Source organism: Adiantum capillus-veneris, chromosome 18 (genome assembly GCF_014529385.1).
Source record: "Adiantum capillus-veneris isolate H3 chromosome 18, ASM1452938v2, whole genome shotgun sequence".
NCBI classification, from domain to species: Eukaryota; Viridiplantae; Streptophyta; class Polypodiopsida; order Polypodiales; family Pteridaceae; genus Adiantum; species Adiantum capillus-veneris.
Genome location: NC_140948.1, coordinates 37,422,218 through 37,442,127, shown reverse-complemented (window position 1 = coordinate 37,442,127; position 19,910 = coordinate 37,422,218). Strand labels below are relative to the sequence as shown.

General features: G+C 45.4%; 3 protein-coding genes across 3 annotated transcripts in view; 1 reads left to right on the top strand and 2 right to left on the bottom strand.

Moving 5' to 3' along the window:
• The window catches only part of LOC147435504 (vacuolar-sorting protein BRO1-like), a 122,542-nt gene that overhangs the window by 88,265 nt on the left and 14,367 nt on the right, over nt 1-19,910 (top strand). The window lies entirely within an intron of this gene.
• Nucleotides 2,492-3,218, bottom strand: LOC147435506 (uncharacterized). The gene is made up of 2 exons (XM_086488799.1): nt 3,174-3,218; nt 2,492-3,085 (listed from the first exon to the last, which is right to left on the bottom strand). The coding sequence occupies exons 1-2, from the start codon at nt 3,216-3,218 to the stop codon at nt 2,762-2,764; spliced, it is 369 nt and encodes a 122-aa protein (XP_086344925.1). The 3' UTR covers nt 2,492-2,761.
• LOC147435505 (uncharacterized) lies at nt 3,259-4,444 on the bottom strand. The gene is made up of 4 exons (XM_086487969.1): nt 3,889-4,444; nt 3,746-3,792; nt 3,443-3,487; nt 3,259-3,335 (listed from the first exon to the last, which is right to left on the bottom strand). Exons 1-4 carry the CDS (start codon nt 4,413-4,415, stop codon nt 3,259-3,261), a joined length of 696 nt encoding a protein of 231 aa, XP_086344095.1. The 5' UTR covers nt 4,416-4,444.

The window sequence follows — 19,910 nt, the reverse complement described above, 5'->3', positions numbered from 1 at the left end:
CAACATTTCACAACGGATTCCTCCTGATAGTCCAACATCTCACATTAGACTTTAAGCAGAGGTTCAAAACTAACCATTGGACCCTCGTCTTGACATCTCACATCAAGCGTATGCGGGTACACCAACAAATTAGCATGTAGATAGAGTGCTGCAGTCATTCATCTTATCAAACTCATTTTGGCTACGAACTACTTTGTATGTACCTTGTGATGAATACTCTTTCAACGTTTGGTCATGATAGGGGCTTGTTTGAAAGGTCTCGAAGAGCTCCACACACACACACACACACACTCACACTCACAAGTAGTGTATTGAGATGAAGCTTTATGAGAAACTAATTACTAATCAAAGAGAGAAATTGGACTCAATTAGAGACACAATGGTAATCCAAATCACTTGAGAGCTAATCCCAATTAATAATCCATCAATTAACCATCGGGTGAAGTACACCTAATAAGACCAATAGAAGCAACTTGAGTGGATTAACCAAGGATTTTATTGATGGAAACATATAAGAAGCTACACACTGTATTGACAAGTGATTATTGTCAATTACCCCCGCAATCAACTAGAAGAGTAGTTGCTCATCAACCAAGAGAGTAGTGGCTCAAGGGATTGGCCCAAGAACATGTTCAAACTAACTGAGTGAAGAGTGATCGGATAGAGTGATGTCTAGGATGAGTTAGACTAGGAGATACTAGTCTAGTAAAGGCTCTGATACCAATTGTTAGCCTTATTAGTGTAGCATTCATAATGATTAAAGAGATGCTTAATAACACAAGAGTAAGAGATAAGCAAAATGAAAGTAAGCTTGATCATTGAAATGAACTCTCTACAAGTGTGTACAAGAGATGTTACTTAAGCAGCAAGAGCATCTGGTACGTAATTACAAGGGTGTAGTGCATAAGGCTCCAAATTATCCCCAAAATCAGCCCCTACAAAGGGGGGTCGAATCCTGAAGCTAGGGAAGTCATTTGGCATCTAGTACCCGTCATTTGGAACCATTCACACCTCATCATGCTCACATGGAAGTCACATGACTATGTGTACATCGGCTCTGATTGGAGAAGAGAAGATGCATATTATGAGTTGGTGCATAGGACAAAGACCATGCCCAACACCTCCCCCCCACCCCACTCCTTTGGTTTGCCTGCGTGCCCGTGATGGTTTCTTTTCCTCTTTTTTGTTTTGTGCTTTCGACTCAGGTGTCTCCTTTTTGTTTGCTTGCAGTGTTTTGATCATTGTGTATTGCCTGCACGTGGTGACGTTGCTTGGGGTGTGTATTGCTTGGTTGTTGGTGAGGGGTGTGTCTGGGGTACTTGCATGCTGCTTATTTTTGTTTGCTTGCAGTGTTTTGATCATTGTGTATTGCCTGCACGTGGTGACGTTGCTTGGGGTGTGTATTGCTTGGTTGTTGGTGAGGGGTGTGTCTAGGGTACTTGCATGCTGCTTATTTTTGTTGTATTCCCGAGTTTATTGGGCCAACTTAGGGCTCGTGGGAGTGAACCGGTGGAATGGTGGTTTGTGCCAGTGGGATGTTTGTTTGTGCCATCAACTTGTCCTTCGGATCTGCAGTTTATTATGCAAGTGGTTGGCCTCTCTTTGAACGATCTTCACCGGCTTGTCCTAAATTTTGCAGATATGTACAATGTTGACCCTCTCTTCGGTAGCTTTCTAGCCTCTTCTTAAACTTTGTCCTACGTCTTGCCTATACTTTTGCAGGTTGAACAGCGTCATGGCCTTGTTGATAGATGGCAGGGATGGCTCGAGGCTGTCTTTCACCCGGAGTTTTGGTGGAGAATAGGCGTGCGGTAGTGATGCCTCTTTTGCTGGTAGCCTTTTGGCCATGGAGATCCGGAGTCTGATTTGAGGACTCTTTGGTAGAGTTTTCAGCTTCCTCGTAGCAAGTCCGGGTGGCTTGTTTTAGGGTCGTCCTTCCCTCCTATGTTCCTAGCCCTAGATGTATCTCCCGATTTTTGTAACTCTATATTTTTCCTTTATGGTTTGTTGTTATTGTTATATCCGAGGGGTTTCTCCATTGCTAGTTTTGGCTTTTATTGTGATACCTAGGGGGTTATGTGACACTTACGTACCTTGTAATTTGATTATGTATTACAAAGGGCCTAAGCTAGAGAGAGAGAGAGAGAGAGAGAGAGAGAGAGAGAGAGAGAGAGAGAGAGAGAGAGAGAGAGAGAGAGAGAGAGAGAGAGACTTGAATTGTGGTCAAGGTTGTAAGGTACGTAGTATTCGGTACGTGTTCGGTATGTACTGTACGTTGTACCGTATGGATTGGCCCATAAGGTATGTAAAATTCGTGGTATATTTTTTAAAAGCTAAAAATACAAAGAATTTCAAATTTATATACAACCTATCTAGTTTAAAAACACTGCACAATACTTAAACATAGTCACAACTTTCCAAAAACACTTAAAATCACCCCACAAGTTAAGTAACCGCTAGAATCGAGTCCAGACCACATGGCATAGTGTAAGTCAAAAGTACATAACCGAATGCTGAATCCTGATACAAAAATAACATAGTCACTCAATGAAGAGTCTGGGTGGCGCAAGCAACAAAATAAAAAGCATAAATCAGTCATGACAAATGTCCAAGTCCCAAGACCCAAAGCACTGGGCAATCACTACTACTCAAGTCTCAATATCATTATCAGAGGCTGATGAAGACTCAGAGAGCATGTCTCCATCTGTCAAGACATTGCCCTCATCATCATAATCGGGCTCTCTCTCCTCTGGCACAGATGCTAGGGGTGCATCACGCTCATCTGGACCTCAGACTCTGAACTCTGGGTGTGGATGAGTCGAACAGCCTCATTGGCTCGTTTACGAGCAGGCCGAACGGGTAACTTTCCTCTGCGAATGCTCTCTCTGTGTGCAACCTCTGGATCTGCAGCAGCAATGCGAAGAGGAATACTGTAAGCTCGAGAGCGAGATCTAGTGACCCGACGATCCACGCTCTCTAGCTCCCTGTGCAACTCTCGAAGGATCTCCTCCTGCTCATCTCTAATCCGTGCATCGACCTCCTCCGCAGTAGGATCTGCCACCATCTTCAACTCTGTGGGATCCACCTACAATGACAAGACAAAACATAGTCCATGATTCAACACTGTCTTTTGATCATTGACTTGTTTTCATAAATGTGCATGTAAATCTCACCTGCTTGGGTGTCCCCAAGGCATGAAAGCTGCACACAAGCCGCATGTTAGCACGACAATAAACCAATCTCTCTAACTGCTTGGTGCTAAGACGATTGCGGATCTTCGTGTGAATAAGAGAGTATGCACTCCAGTTGCGCTCGCATGCCCCAGCTGAGCAATCCTACAGCAATTCAAATAGCGAACACTCATGGGTCACAAGTGTCACATGTGACAATATAGATTCATCATGCCATAAATATAAATTATAATTTAGACTTCAGTATTCACCTGAGAAAGGATGCGCAATGCAAGGTGGCACAACTTGGGAAGGCCCTGGCGTCCATAGTTCTGCCACCATGTTAAAGGAAGCTTGGTACCAAGCTTCCTTTCTCAATGCTACGGACCGCACAAAGGTGGGTCCTAAACTGTTCATGTAGCTACTCATCTCTGAATCCAGAATCAATTGCTCATCCTCATCGTGTATAATGTTCAGATATTCAGAGCGTAGTGTGAGCAATGAAGCCTCCTCAAACAATTCTTGGCTCTTGTAGAGAGGATGGAGAACTGCAACCATCCCATGGATGGGACGACGCATGAACTGCCATCGAGTCTCTACAATAGCCAAAATATCATCACGACTGCAAACAAAATAGTCACAGTAAGTATGTGTTTTGAAAAATTATAAATAGACATGTCACATGAGGACATTAGAGCACTTTGTAGTTTGTACTTACCGATCCTGTGTCAATGAGGTACATCCAGAAATGTGTGTCTTCATCTGCATAAACAGATGATACACCAACCCAAGTGTAGAGCCCTCCATGTCTGTGACCCGTAGTAGTACATACAATGGCTGTAGAGCCACTGCCAAGGACTGCACCTGTGTCCAGAAGGTCTCATCAAGAACCTTTCTTTGAATGTACTTGGTCGCCTCTGACTGAGCGTGGTGCATCAATCTCCACTTTGGATCCACAACTGTGTGCAACAGTGGATCTCTCAATCTGAACAGCCTCTGAAGCACCAGATGCATGTATGCAAATCTGGTCTTCGAGGGACGCACCATGTCTACTATGCTGTGGCTCCTGAAGATTGCCAAGGCCTGGTGTTTTTTGCGGAAAAAAGTGGTAAGCTTAGACGCATCAGACACTGTAGGCTGCACCCAGGGAAGTTTGCCTATGTCCTCCATGAGAAGGTCTAGGCAATGTGCAGCGCATGGTGTCCACACAATGTGCTTGAACTCAGCCTCCACCATATCCCCCATGGCCTTGCAATTGGAGGCATTATCAGTGACCACCTACAATGAGTCATGACAAGATATTAAATCAAGTGTGGACATTATTACGTTGGACAATGTATGCAAAATTCAAATGTGCATGCCACATGGTCAAGAATCAGTATCTACCTGCACGACGTTCTTCTCCCCAACCTCCTTGATGGCCTGGCGAATATGTTTGAAGATGAACTCCGTAGAAATGCGTTCTCCAGCTTTCCCTGCGTCCACGTGTCACAAAGTGATGACGTGGCGGACAGCAAAAACCCTAATTTCTGCCAGAAACCCTAAAATTCCTGCAAACCCTAATTTTTGCCAAAAACCCTAAATTCCGGAAATCGCGGAGGCGGATTATTATATATAAAAGAAAATTAAAAAAAAATAAATTTTTTTTTTTGGAAAATGAGGAGCGACGCGAATTTTGCTTTTGCTTTTTTTTATTAAAAAAAAAAGAGAAAAGACTCTCTAAGAGAGAGAGAGAACTGATGCTTTTGATTTTAAAAGCTTTTGGGGCTCTGCTTTTGGGCATCCCTTGTAACCTTTAAATTAGTGGTGAGGGCCTCACTTCTCAGGGCATCTGGACGCAGAGTCTGAGAGTGAAACCCTAACCGCTCTCTTGTACTTCGATGATTGATTAATACAAAAAGAAATAGCGAAAGGGGCGCCAGTCTTTGGGGCCAATATCTCTAGGCACGGAACTCCGCCGGGCCAGTGCAAATCTATTGTGATCTGTGAATTGTTTTGAAGTGGTTATTTGGTGCTGTCGCGGTTGATTCTTGACTCGGAGTGCCCAAGTTTGTTACAGTGGTATCAGAGCACGGCCGATTTCTCTTCTACGGGAAATCCGATCCCCGAATTTTTTTCCGCGGCACCTATGGCTTCAGACAATGATCAGTCGACTCCCTCTGCATCTGGAGATGCGGGCTGGGATCACAACGAAGATTCAGACAGAGAGTATGGCCCGCCTCGGCCTACTCAGGCGGAGCAAACAGAGATGGAGCGTCGCCAATTGATTGGCGATGCAACAAAGATAATGCTCAATTTTGCCAAGGACCCGAAGATGGTAAAATATATGAACCAGACCTCTTTGAAAGAGGTACAGATGGAGTGGCAGAGAACCACAACACCACTCCCGAAACCCGCTCTCAAGAAACCTTCTGCCTCCAAGAAATATACGGAGAAGGAACTGGAGAACGTGGTTGATGCACGGATTGCTCAACTTTTCGACGTGCAAAAGAAAGGCAAAAAGCACGGCAAAAAGCACGGCAAAAAGCAGAACAAAGGTACTGACTTCCCGGGATATTTGGGTCGTCAGTCGACATTCGACAAAGCAAAGAAACAGAAGAAGCGTGTTCGATTTGAAGGAGTACCCAGTTCTTCTTCTTCTTCTTCTGACAGTTCTTCTACCTCCTCGGATTAGAGCGAAGAAGACAGAAAAAAAGCAAAAAGCGAAGCAAGACACAAAGCTTCGGAACGGGCAAGAAAAAGGCAAAGAAGGCTACATCTCGCCCAGAGACTGACAGTTCTACTGAGGACTCGTCTACAGACAGCTCAGATTCCGACGACGGAAAGTTTTATGCGAACAAGAAGAATTTTTACAAAGCCAACCAGTATGACTTTCTCGAAGATAACAGCAAGAAAGTCCGAGAGTTTAAGGAAGGTGGCCACTCGATCAAGTTTGATACTTTTCAGGATACTCAGATGCTTCGAAGGCTTTGTCTTTTATACAACAGTTTGACATCGCTTTCGCGGGAGGACGCTATTCAGAGCACTCCAAGATTCGGAGAGCTGCCTCTTACTTTAAGGGGAATGCCCGTACTTGGTGGTCCACGCTTCTATTAAGCAAGATTGTGCCAGTTACATGGCTGAAATTCAAGAGGCTTTTTATTTCTTCTTGGTTGACTCAAGAGTTTGAGCAAGATATACGAGCTGCTTGGAACCATCTCCGGATGACCAAGAGCGATACAGTGAATTCTTATTGTGAAAGATTCTGGAGCTCTTTTCTACCCGCCTCTTCATTCAAGAAGATCTCATTCAGAGAACAGATTGAGCAGTTTACCTTGGGTCTACCTACAGAGATCCGAGATCACTGCTTGGAACAGAAGTCAGCTTCTATTCAGGAGTTGATGAGTCATGCGAAGCGGGGCTTTGCCATTCACTCTGGCAGTTTGACCTACCCCACAGATGAGGCCATGACACAACGAGCCGAACAGACTTCTGGGAATGAAAGTAGAATGAAAAAGAGCAACCCAGAGAAAAAAAAAAAGGATGCACGACCCAAGCTTACTCCTGAGGAGAGAGCTCGCTTCATCAGAGAGGGGAAGTGCTTTGGATGCGGGGAACATGGACATATTTCCGCGAAGTGCCCTGATACGGCACAGAAAGAACAGCATGATGAAAACGACGACAGGTCTGAGAGTTCGAGAGCAGCTGAGGAACGTGGCAGAAAAGGCAGATAGAAAAGCAGAACTGGTACCACATGGTGTGGGACCTGCACCGAATCTAATGAATGAAAGTACAAACTTTGCCGCTTTCGGGGCAAAGCGAAGGATCAGGAAGCTCTTTTGAAGGAGCCAAGGCCAACTTCTTTTCACTTGGAATTGGCGGCTCGATTTGGAACTACGCCCGACAGACTGACGCCACAGGCGGAGGTAGTTCGACTGGCACCCGGATGGGATGTTGCCATTACACCGAGCATTGGCAAACTTTGTTTGCAATGACAGGGGTGTTCAGGGCACGCGAGTGACGTTCTACTTGGGATCCCTTGGTACCACAAGAACTACGCCGTGGTTGACTACCGGGCCGAGAAAGCGACTTTGATAAATGAAGGGCTTAGAGATTGTACTTGATGAACTTCAGTTTTCTTACTCATTCTTTTGGGAGAACTGAACGATGGATAAAGATTGAATATGTTTTGACCTGAAGAAAAGAACGCCAAGATTTTTTTTCTCGACGCTCATGCAGATTGCTTTTGAGAGGGCCTGAAGATCATACCATTGATCTGATATCTGGAAGCACGCCACCGAATCGGCCACCCTATTGTGTGAACCGAGTACAGAATGAAAAGATTATGAACTCAGTGAAAGACCTCTTGGAAAAGGGTCTTGTCCAGCCTAGTACTTCACCGTATTGCTCTCCAGTGTTGTTGGTTTTGAAGAAAGACAGATCTTGGAGAATGTGCATCGATTATAGCACTCTCAACGAAATCACCATCAAGAACAGATTTCCGATTCCTAGGATCGATGATATACTCGACAGGTTACAGGGATCCTCGTGCTTTAGCAGGATTGACTTGAAGAGTGGATATCATCAGATCAGGATAGCACCAGGAGATGTCTACAAGACAGCTTTTCGGACGACTTTTGGGTTTTTTTTTTGGTGATGCCTTTTGGCTTAACCAATGCTCCTGCGACATTTAACCGGATGATGGATAGGATTTTTCGAGAGTACAGGCTATTTGTTGGCACTTTCTTTGACGACATCATTGTTTTCTCCAAGAATGAGGCAGAACACAAAGATCATCTGCTTCAAGTCTTTCAGGCATTACGAGATCACACATTAGTGATTAAGGCTACGAAAAGTGAACTTTTCCTACCAGAGATACATTTTTTGGGACACATTGTGTCAACAGCAGGAGTGCAAATGAACCCGGCCAAGATAAAGACTATCCGTGATTGGCCCGATTTGAGGAATGTCCATGAAGTTAGAAGCTTCTTGGGACTGTGTTCGTACTACAGGCGGTTCATACGAAAGTTTGTAGAGGTTGCTTCCCCTTTGCATACCTTGACACAGAAAGGAGTACCTTTTCCGTGGGGACCCACAGAGGTGACTGCCTTTCGGACATTGAAAGAGAAATTGACTACGGGACCAGATTTGACTTTGCCGGACTTGCAGAAGTCATTTGAAGTATATTGTTATGCTTGTGGTCGTAGTCTGGGTGCGGTCTTGATGCAAGAAGGCCATGTCATAGCTTACGAGAGCCGTTTGTTCTCTAGGCCGGAGATGACAGCACAGATTTATGAGAAAGAGCTTTTGGCGGTTATCCATGCTCTTACTCAGTGGCGGCATTACCTACTCGGAGCGGATTTTACTGTCTTTACAGACCATCAGAGTTTGCGCTACTTCTTGTCACAGAAGCAGCTTTCGGAAAAGCAGATGCGGTGGGCGAACATCTTGTCACAGTTTCACTTCCAGATTGTCCATGTGCAGGGACAGAAGAATGTGGTGGCAGATGCTTTGTCTCGGAAACCATTGGTTCTGGCTATTTCCGCGATACATCATAGGAGCTTCGAGGATATGGTCGATCAGTGTGCCACAGATACAGATTTTGCAGATATTTTCACACGGATACGGGATGGGGAGACAGTAGCTGGATACTCCCTTCGGGAAGGCTACTTGATGAAAAAGACTATGTTGTGCGTTACACAGCCGTTGAGGGAAAAGGTTATGACTGATTGCCACTGTCCACCTTTTACGGGTCACCGCAGCATTGCTACCACCATGAAAGGGGTAGAGAGAGATTTCTTTTGGCGGAGGCTGAAGAAGGATGTGGAAGAGTTTGTGCGCAGTTGCTTGGTATGCTAGAAGGTCAAGTTTGACAGGCATAAGGCACAGGGATTGTTACAGCCTTTACCCATACCCACCCGCCCCTGGGAAAATATTGAAATGGAATTCCTGATTATGATACTGATTTGTTCTTGACTTCTTGTGAGTACAGGAACTGATAGACGAAATGACTGCAGCATTTTGGTCTGATTGATCTCGAATAGACATGGTTGCAATAGGGGTTAGTCAATCGGACATCGATGAGGTCCCGATTGGACCTAGATGTGATTGCTAGCTACATTGCCGATAAATCATGGTCTAAGATCCGAATGAATGTTGAATGTCATGTGATGTCCTGTGATGTCTGGTGATGTCCTGTGATGTCATGTGATGTGACTGTCGATTTTGTACATGTGCTAGATGTGTGTTCCTAGTACGTAGGTACTAACAGTCAGTGTCTGCTAAGACGGTTTATGGCTTTTGTCGGTTTTGCAGGCGTAATCGCGGTCGATTACAATGCTTTCAAGAAGGGGGTATGTCACAAAGTGATGACGTGGCGGACAGCAAAAACCCTAATTTCTGCCAGAAACCCTAAAATTCCTGCAAACCCTAATTTTTGCCAAAAACCCTAAATTCCGGAAATCGCGGAGGCGGATTATTATATAAAAAATAAAAAAATAAAAAAAATAAATTTTTTTTTTTTTGGAAAATGATGAGCGACGCGAATTTTGCTTTTGCTTTTTTTTATTAAAAAAAAAAGAGAAAAGACTCTCTAAGAGAGAGAGAGAACTGATGCTTTTTATTTTAAAAGCTTTTGGGGCTCTGCTTTTGGGCATCCCTTGTAACCTTTAAATTAGTGGTGAGGGCCTCACTTCTCAGGGCATCTGGACGCAGAGTCTGAGAGTGAAACCCTAACCGCTCTCTTGTACTTTGATGATTGATTAATACAAAAAGAAATACCGAAAGGGGCGCCAGTCTTTGGGGCCAATATCTCTAGGCACGGAACTCCGCCGGGCCAGTGCAAATCTATTGTGATCTGTGAATTGTTTTGAAGTGGTTATTTGGTGCTGTCGCGGTTGATTCTTGACTTGGAGTGTCCAAGTTTGTTACACCACGGCTCGTAAGAAGTACGTGCCCAAGCAGGAGGAAACAAGGATATTGATAATGTGGCGCCTCCGCGTGTCACTCCACCCATCAGAATGAATAGTGCATCCAAATTGTTGCCACCCAACCTTCACTGGAGTCAATGCTCGGTCTATAATCTCTTTTTGGTCGTCAAGCATGGTAGTGCGCATCTTTTGGTAGTCAAGACCATTCCAGGAATTTGTAGCACCAACCTGTGAAATAGCTCTCACCATCCTCTGCCATTGATCAGTCTTCAACACATTGAATGCAATGTTGCACTCTATGAGAGTCCGCGCAATTTCCATCTCTGCAACTTTCTGTCGCTCTTTTACCCATGAATCACTGTGTACACGTGATGGCAATGTGGTTTGCCTTGGGCCACATACACCCTCAACCCCACCTGCACTTGCTGCTGAAGCACTAGCACCCTCATCCTCAGCCTGTGAAACACGAGCTCTCTTTCTACTAGTGCCTGCAAATGATGGCGCTGCAGACGCAGAGCCGCCAATATCTCCAAGTAATGCATCTTGCAAGGCATCCTCTGCTGATGTTGCTATTGCACGTGCTCCCCTTGACTGTGACGATGCAGTAGATCCTGGAGGAAAATGCTCCAAAATCAAGGCATCCCTCAATGCTTGCGGGATAGTCTCGCAACCCCCACAATGTCCAATGGTGCCAATACCAGTGAGGTGCTTCAAAACCCTGGTAATTGTACTGGTCATTTGCTCTCCGCAGTACTTGCACACCCAAGTGCGAGTCCCTGAACCTGCTTGGCCTCCTGTGTTGACAACTCTCAGGACATTGGTGTGCTCGGCCCAAAGAGGATTAGGTCGACGAGGCATGATAACTCTGCAACACAATTAACGCAAACTTCAAAGTTGAATACAAAACTTACAATCTTTCGCGAGGTCACGACTCTAGAGTGCCTCCTTCAGGCTTGCTGACTCCAAACACAAAGGGAGGGAGGGAGGCAGAACCTTATTGGCGGCGTTCCACACTTCCTTTGTCTCTGTGTAGACACTGTGGAGACTCTTGAGACTGAGTTCTAACTTCTGCTACTCTGTAATGTGGTAATAAGATAGGTTGGCTTATAAAAAGGCTCGCCCAAAGAGTCCGACCAGGCGGATAAGCAACTGACGGCCGAATTTTTTTTTTTTAAAGCCATGCACGTACGGAATCGTACGGTACGTACGGATTCTGTACGGAAGTACCGTACGGTACGGAAGGCTGCGGGACGTACGTACGGAAACAACTATGATTGTGGTGGCTTGCATCAAGCTCTGATGGCTTTTGGTGGCTCAAGTTCTTGATCTTCAGTTGCTGAATGGGCTTTTGGTCGAAGTGCCTCTCTTTCAGAGGCTATTGTCATCCTCTCTCCAATGAGCTTGACAGGGCACTTTTTACTCTCTATAGGAGAGGTTATTTACCCGGCGTTTTGTCTTTACCGTTTGTCTATGTGCCTAGTTGTATCACGTTTTCCAGTTTTCCGTTTGATGCCTTCAGGCCTGCTATGTAAACAGTGATGTACTTGCTCTCAGAATATTCACAATTTTGGGGACTTTCCAGTAATAGAATCAGCCTCTTTGAGAGAGAGAGAGAGAGAGAGAGAGAGAGAGAGAGAGAGAGAGAGAGAGAGAGAGAGAGAGAGAGAGAGAGAGAGAGAGAGAGAGAGAGAGAGCTTTTAACGTGTATGTGAGGCCGAAGTTGGCCTATGAGACACATCAAGTATACATGTGTGTATGTCCTCTTTATATCAGAAAAGACAAAATAGTTCAGATTGGCACAAAATAAAAGAGAGAAGGACGTTTGGTGGGTGATGAGATCTGTGGGCATGGGTGGAGCGCTAGTACTAGGGATATGTGCATGTGTATATGCTAAGGGTAGTACAACCATGCAAATGCATCAATCTAGCTAGCTCCATCCTGTGCTAATGGGGGGGTGTAAAATGTAGTACATGGGAGGGTTGGGAGCAAGGGCTGCCCTGATGAACGTGGAACTGGCCCGTGGGGCGGGAGACGTTAGCTTTCACCCGATTCTTTACAACTTAACTTAACGACACAAAGCAATGACCTTAAAGGAACCTGTATCTGGGGATAGGATTACACTTCAAAACAAAAGCACGGCCAGGAAGCTAGAATGCTCCCAAGCAGACAACGACACCTGTGGGCCCCAAAGGTTGGCGCCCTTTCGGTATTTCTTTATTCTTTAACAGAGGGAATAAAGACCTATGAATTTCCTACAAGCTGCCGCGCATAATCCGGGCTGAATTGCACTTGTTCTGGCCCGATTTCGGTAGCATAACTGTACTAGGTCGCTTCACAGTCAGTATCCCCACACAATAGCGGCTTTCCCGACGCATACGGACACTTTGCAAAACCTGGCGAGAATCCGCAACACGCTGAATTCTCTGTTTTCTGCTGCGAAAATGCGCCAGATCACCTCTATAGCGGTCCCCTCTCGTCCCCGAACCTCTTGGGGGTATTAGGGACCGTTTAGGGCCGAAACCCTAAACCTGCAAAAATACATAGCAGGCTGTAATTCCCTGTTTCGGGCTCCATATCGCGTGCCGGTCGCATCCGTAGCAAGTCCTCGAGCTCCCGCACGTGCAGGGCTACTTGCCCTTTGAATCGGACGAGATTTCGCACGTAAAACCTCTCCGAATTCACCTGTACCTACGGGGGATTAGCCGCTAGCTAATCCAGTACCTGTGCAAGAGGCTCTTGCCTCGGCAGTCGCGCATGAACCCACACAATTGTACATTGGTCAAATGAGAAACCCACTAGAGGGGCATAACATAACTGCTCGTAGGGGAGAGAGAGAGCAGTGCGTAGCGTGTAGGGCATCACTCCTGGCACCGCACTGTACATAAGAGGGGAAGGAAGCACTCCATAGCTCTTAACCTGTGATGGAGAGCTTGCAAATGAGCCTCCCCGCTATAAATTCAGCGCCACTTCTTCTTGCATGAGGAAAGTGCACGGAAATGTGCCACTTGGCGCGTTTACAGGCCATTTCCCGTTTCGGGGTTGCCGCCTAAAAATGTCCCGATCGGTTGCCCAATTGACTTCGCGGCAGAGTAATAAAATGTTCCCCTTGTCATACCGGAGGTAATGACGCGAACACATTTTCAAGTCCAAAATAGCAGTTCCCTAAATTTTAGGAGATGCTTCCATGACACTCACAGTGGTCATCTGACCATCAATCACCACTGGAACCACATCAAAAAGTGCAATGTCGGCCAGCTATCAGGTGATTTACTCTCGTAGCCCCACCGTGGTTAACCCTAGTCCATTTGCCCAACTTCAGTGCTCACTGGCCGTCCGGCCTAGACTCTCACTGTGCGCCTCACACCATGCAACTCGGGCATTGGCACTTCTAGAGGGGTGCTTTAAAACAAGTCAAATAAAATTCCCCCAAAAAGAAATCAACAAGTAAAGTTGCCACAGACTCGTGATAGAAGGCCTCTGGATGAGCCATCATCTTGGCTCGTCTCTCCTCAGCAGCTCATTGTGCTCGAGTCCAGATCTCCTCGATCTGTCTTCGGTGGAGTCGTGGGGCATGGCCTCTAGTACCCCGTCGGTGTCGTCTTGCCGAGCTCGCCTCAACCTGCTGAAGGGTCACTCCCCTCGGTGGGTCTGGGAGTGGAAGGGGTAGGGATGCGGTTTTCTGAAAGTATTCTGTAAGCTGTGACTGTCTCGCCCCCCGAGGTCTCTGTAGGTGGCTGCAGAAGTGTGTCCCTGTGCCTCTGTATCTCTAGCAAGTAGTGCCCCAACTGTCTTTGATCTTGAGAGTGCATGATATCTCGGAAGTAGGTTGCCCCCTAAATAGGGGCTCGTATTCCTTTGATATCCGCAGAAGCTCTGCATCTCCAAACAAAATGCTCCTCACTCTCTACTTCCTCTCTGCATACTCTACACACTCTCTCCTCCCTGGGAATGTCATGAGCTCGCGCCACCTCGATCTCTAGTCTGTGTGATGACACTAAGCTGACCAATCCCCACCTGTGAGGTGTGTGGCATGTAGGTGTCCATATAGCCTGGTCATTGTATGAACCCGTCCTTCAGTATGGTAAGAAAATGGACTCTATAGTGTGACATCTTCCGCCAAAGGGGAGATGTGATATGTCACAAGCTAGTGATGTGGCAACCCTATAAGTTGTCCCAACTTATGGCCAAGTCACGAGGAGACCCCGAGGACACAAAAAAATAAAGCAAAGAGGTTGCTGACGTGGCTGGTGTACGGATTTCCGCAAAATACGCCGACTGTACGGATCTCTGTAAATCGTGCTGACTATCGTACGTATCTGCAAACAATTACGCTTATTGCTTTTTCCAGAATTTGGAAGACCAATTGCTTTTGGAACTTATTGCTTTTGAGTATGAAGCTTTTGGGGGCTCTGCTTTTAGCAACCCTATGTAATCTTTATAAGTGGCCTTAGGGGCTCATTTCTCAGAGCATCTGGATGCAGAGTTTGAGAGTGAGCACCCGAGGGCTCTCTTTGTACTTTGCACACAGATTAATATAAAAAGAAATACTGAAAGGGGCGCTAGTCTTTGGCGCCAATACCTCTTGGCTTGGAACTACGCCATTCCGTGTTGTCTTTGTGAACCGTTTTGAAGTGGATCTTTGTTGTGTCGTGGTAGAATCTTGACTTGGGGTGTCCAAGTTTGTTACGATGGTATTAGAGCGCGGCCGATTTCTCTTCTACCGGGAAATCCGATCCTTTTCTCGCGACAGTTATGGATTCCAACAAGAATCAATCGACTTCTTTTGCATCCGCGAATGCGGGAGGAGATCACCAAGAAGATTTTGATGAGCAAACAGAGGAAGAGTACGGGCCACCTCGGCATACTCAGTACGAACTTGAAGAATGGAACGTCGACAGCAGGTTGACGAGTGCATAAAGGAGATGATTAAATTTGCGAAGGATCCGCAGTTTGCAAAGTTTGTGTCTCAGCAATCGATCGCAGCAGTGCACACCCAGTGGCAGAAAGCCACAGAACCACCGGCAATCCAGAAACCTTCTTCTCTGAGGATTTTTACAAAGCAAGAATTACAAGAGGTGGTTTAGACATAGATCAATCGGCTTTTGGACGCAAATAACCAATCCAAAAAGCAAGAGAAAAAGCACAAGAAGGGGATTGAATTCCCGGGTTATTTGGGTCGTCAATCTTCTTTTGCATCGGCAAGAAAGCAGAATAAGCGTGTATGATTTGAAGGACTACCTAGTTCTTCTTCTTCTTCTTCTTCTTCTTCTGACAGTTCTTCTTCTTCTTCTTCTTCGGACAGTTCTTCTAGCTCTTCTGACTCGATCTAGGAGGATAGAAAAGGCAAAAAGCGAAGCAAAAAGTAAAGCTTCGGAAAGGGCAAGGTGAAGGAGTACGAGCGGAAGTGTGACGCGAGAGAGAGTGCGAGAAGAAGAGCAAAAAAAGGCAAAGAGAAAGCTGAAGACCATGGTGAGAAGAACGGTCACTCAGTGCATTTTCATGAGATGCTGTAAGAAGAGGTGAGTCCATTGTATTCTTCAAGAAGTAGATGTCTCCTGACACTAGACTGTCATCCTCTGCAACAGTGTTTGTCACATTTATTTCTTGAATCTTCACTGAGGACTTGTTCTTCTCACCATGGTCTTCAGCTTTCTCTTTGCCTTTTTCTGCTTTCCATTCTCTGCAGTCTCTTTTCATGTGACCCTTCTTGCCACAATGGTAGCATTTTATGTCACTCTTGCCTTTAGCACTGCGGGACTTGCTACGAGACTGATTCCTCTTTCCACCTTTGTACTTTTCTTTGGTCCTTCCCCTGACAACTAAGGCTGTTCCTTTGCCTTTGTCCATTGTCTTTCTATTGGTTTCTTCAATAAGCAGACTTCCTTCTACACCTGCTATGTTCAAACCATCTGGAGGTGCAGAATTACTCAAAGCTGTGCGAAAAGTGTCCCAACTTTCCGGCAATGTGATCAACAGGAACATAGCTCTAACAGGTTCATCAAACTTGACACCTTGAGCTGACAACTGACTATAGATTGTGTTGAATTCATTCAGATGATTGGACATAGGTGTCCCTTCTTTCATCTTCAAGTCAACAAGCTTCTTAAGCCAGTATACCTGTGAAGCTGCACTCTGCTTCTCATAAAGATCACTCAGCTTTAACCATGCTTGATAAGCCGACATCTCGTCTGCTACATTGAAGTAAACGCTTTCTGCCAAAGTCAGCATGATGGTAGAAAGTGCCAATTCATCCATTTCGCTCCATTCATCTTCGTCCATATCTTCTGGTTTTATCCCCTTGAGCTTTATAGGTTTTATTTGCTTCTTTTGTACCAACACGTGCCAAATCTGCTTCTTCCACAATGGGAAATTGGTTCCATCCAGCTTCTCGATATTGTAAAGAGCAGTGTCCTGTGATCCAACCATAGCTACGCTTCACAGTAGTTTACTTTTCTGGGAAAAATTCGGCAGAGTTTCCCCTGTAAACTGACCTCTGAACCAATATCAACCTGTCAAATGAACCAAGAAAGCTTCAGATTCTGCATAAATTTCGGCAGAGTCTCCTTTGTAAAATGGCTCTGGTGTACTCAAAGAATAGCTCAAAAAACACTGTCTCTCTGACACTGTAAGCTACGGGTAAACCTGTCCTGCACCTGTACTGTCTCTCACTGTCCTGTCACTGTCCTGTAAGCATAGACTGCGACAATGCCTCAATGGCAGTAAAGCAAAGATGCAATCCCAACTGTCTAACTCACAGTCAATACATCCTAGCTGCCTATCTAAGGGTGCTCGAGGGATCGCTCCAAGACCTGTATCACCGAAAGGATCTCAACATTCGAGAATCCCCCAGCTCAATAAAACCTCACTCGACCCTCAACAAAGGCTGTAGTAAATCTGACAGTACATAGACTTCCCACAAAGTCATACATCCACAAATTTCCCACTGTATGCTATAACCGTTGCGGCGGTTGTTTGCTGCGTGACTCACAGTCAGCAAACCCTCAACAAACATACATCATCTCTGACAATACATCCCATGTGGAAGTACCTGCAATGTCAGGATGAAATCTGGAATATCAAGCAGCAAACACAAGCTACCTGATGAACTAGTGGATGTCGCCTACAGTCTGTGTGTAGATGCGCCCGTGTCGTATGTGATACGCCTCCAAGAACTGTGAGCCGTTCTTCGATGTGTAGACAGTCACAAATCAACACTCTGGGAGTGTCGATATCCTCAGCACCTGCAGTCGTAGGCCGAAAACCCCAAATTTGCAGAGTCGGATCTGCACCCGCCGAGACCATGTAGTCGAAAATGGCCTGCGCAGACCTTTGTCGAAGCCGAACGGTGGCCAAGATGGCCGCGTCTTTGCCTGTCGAATTTCACTCCAATATGAGCTGGTGACTCTAGCCTCCTGCAGTGCTTCCCCGAGCCTCGATCTGAGCTCTGATACCAGTTGAAGGAGTACGAGCGGAAGTGCGACGCGAGAGAGAGTGCGAGAAGAAGAGCACGACGATATGGTGAACTCGCTCTACTGTAATGTGTAGAGCATAGTGAGTTCTTATTAGGTTTTTACAAAAGAATATGTGTACATACCTGGCAGCCCGCCCACTTACCTGGGCGACCACATTGGGCTTTATACCCCAACAACTGGTATCAGAGCAGAAAAAGGCAAAGAGAATGGAAAGCAGAAAAAGGCAAAGAGAAAGCTGAAGACCATGGTGAGAAGAACAAGTCCTCAGTGAAGATTCAAGAAATAAATGTGACAAACACTGTTGCAGAGGATGACAGTCTAGTGTCAGGAGACATCTACTTCTTGAAGAATACAATGGACTCAGCTCTTCTTACAGCATCTGATGGAAATGCACTGAGTGACTGGATTATAGACTCAGGGGCATCACTTCATGTGTCTCCAAACAAGGAGTGGTTTACCTCTTATGTGACCACTAAAGATCATGTTCGGCTAAGCAATGGGCAGACATGTGAGATCTTAGGTGTTGGAGATGTTCAATTGAAGTTTCAGAATGGCTCTTCTTTCACGCTGAAGAATGTGAGACATGTTCCCGCAATTACAAAGAGCTTGATCAGCACAGGTTTACTTGATGATGTTGGCTACGTCACCATTTTTGGACAGAACATGTGGAAGATATCCAAGGGTTCTATGACAGTAGCACATGGAGTAAAGTCTGGAGGACTTTACATGATTTATGTATCAAATGTCTCTAAAAATGTAATCAATGTAACCGAGCAGCCGAACGTTTCTTTGTGGCATAGCCGGTTAGGACATATGTCCAAGAAGGGAATGGAAATCTTGTCTCGTTCTGGTTATTTGCCTGGCTTTTCATTTAATGATTTTGAATTCTGTGAACATTGTCTGTATGGTAAGCAAACAGAGCAGCCACATAAGCATAGAAGCAGTAGAAGAGATACACAGTTGGCACTTGTTCATAGTGATTTGTGTGGACCTATGCCTAACCTATCTCTAGGGTGAGCTTCTTACTTTATGACATTTATAGATGATTACTTGAGGAAAGTATGGGTTTACTTTCTCAAGCACAAGGATGAAGCGTTTAGTGTTTTCAAAACGTTTGTGACACTTGTGGAGAATCAGAGTGGCAAGAAGCTTAAATGCTTACGCATTGACAATGGTGGAGAGTATGTTTCAAAGGCCTTTCAGGACTTTTGTGAGTCAAAAGGTATAAAACGTGAACTTACTGCTCCTTACAATCCTCCTCAAAATGGTGTTGCTGAGAGGATGAATAGGACCATACAAGAGAAGGTCAGAAGTATGTTGTCTAATGCACAACTGCCAAATGGGTTTTGGGCTGAAGCTGTATCAACAGTTGTTCATCTTATAAATAGATCTCCTAGCAAGGTTTTGCAGAAGGATTTAGTGGCAGAGATGGTATGGTCAGGCAAGGTGCCCTCATACAAGCATCTCAGAGTCTTTGGCTGTGAGGCATATACTCACGTTGCAAAGGAATTTAGGAACAAACTTGAGCCAAAGAGTAGAAAGTGTATCTTTCTAGGCTATGGTAATTCTGGTGAGATGGGGTACAGACTTTGGGATCCCGAATCCAGAAAGGTTATCCGCAGCAATGATGTTCACTTTAATGAAGCCAAATATCATTCTAAACCAGAGAAAGTTGAGGAGATTAGAAGAGTTGCTTCCAAGAAGATGGACCTGCACGTGCAAGACAAAATGTCAGGGCTCAAGAGGAGCAAGGACAGGATAGATTGGAACCACAGGTTGTGGCTGAGCCTGAGCCACCTATTGTGCGTAGATCTGGACGTGTCACGCGATCTCCTGATAGGTTTGTTCCATCTATGAACTATGTCATGTTGACTGACTGCAATGAGCCTTCATGTTACAAGGAAGCAGGGCAAATGAAGGACTCCGGGAATTGGCAATTGGCCATGCAGTCAGAGATGACAGCTCTGCATAAAAACCAGACATGGAAGCTAGTTAAATTACCACGGGGCAAAAAGGCTCTACCCTGTAAATGAGTTTACAGGTATAAGATCACCGCTCATGATAGTCAACCAAAGTACAAAGCAAGGCTTGTTGCCAAGGGCTTTAAGCAAGAACAAGGCATTGACTTTGAGGAAGTCTTCTCTCCGGTGGTCAAGATGACTACATTGAGATGCTTTCTTGCATTGGTTGCCATATTAGATTTGGTGTTGCACCAAATGGATGTCAAGACAGCGTTCTTGCATGGTGATTTAGATGTGGAAATTTACATGCAGCAGCCAGAAGGGTTTGTTGAGAAAGGCAAGGAAGATTGGGTATGCCAGTTGTTAAAGAGTCTTTATGGCTTAAAACAATCACCGAGG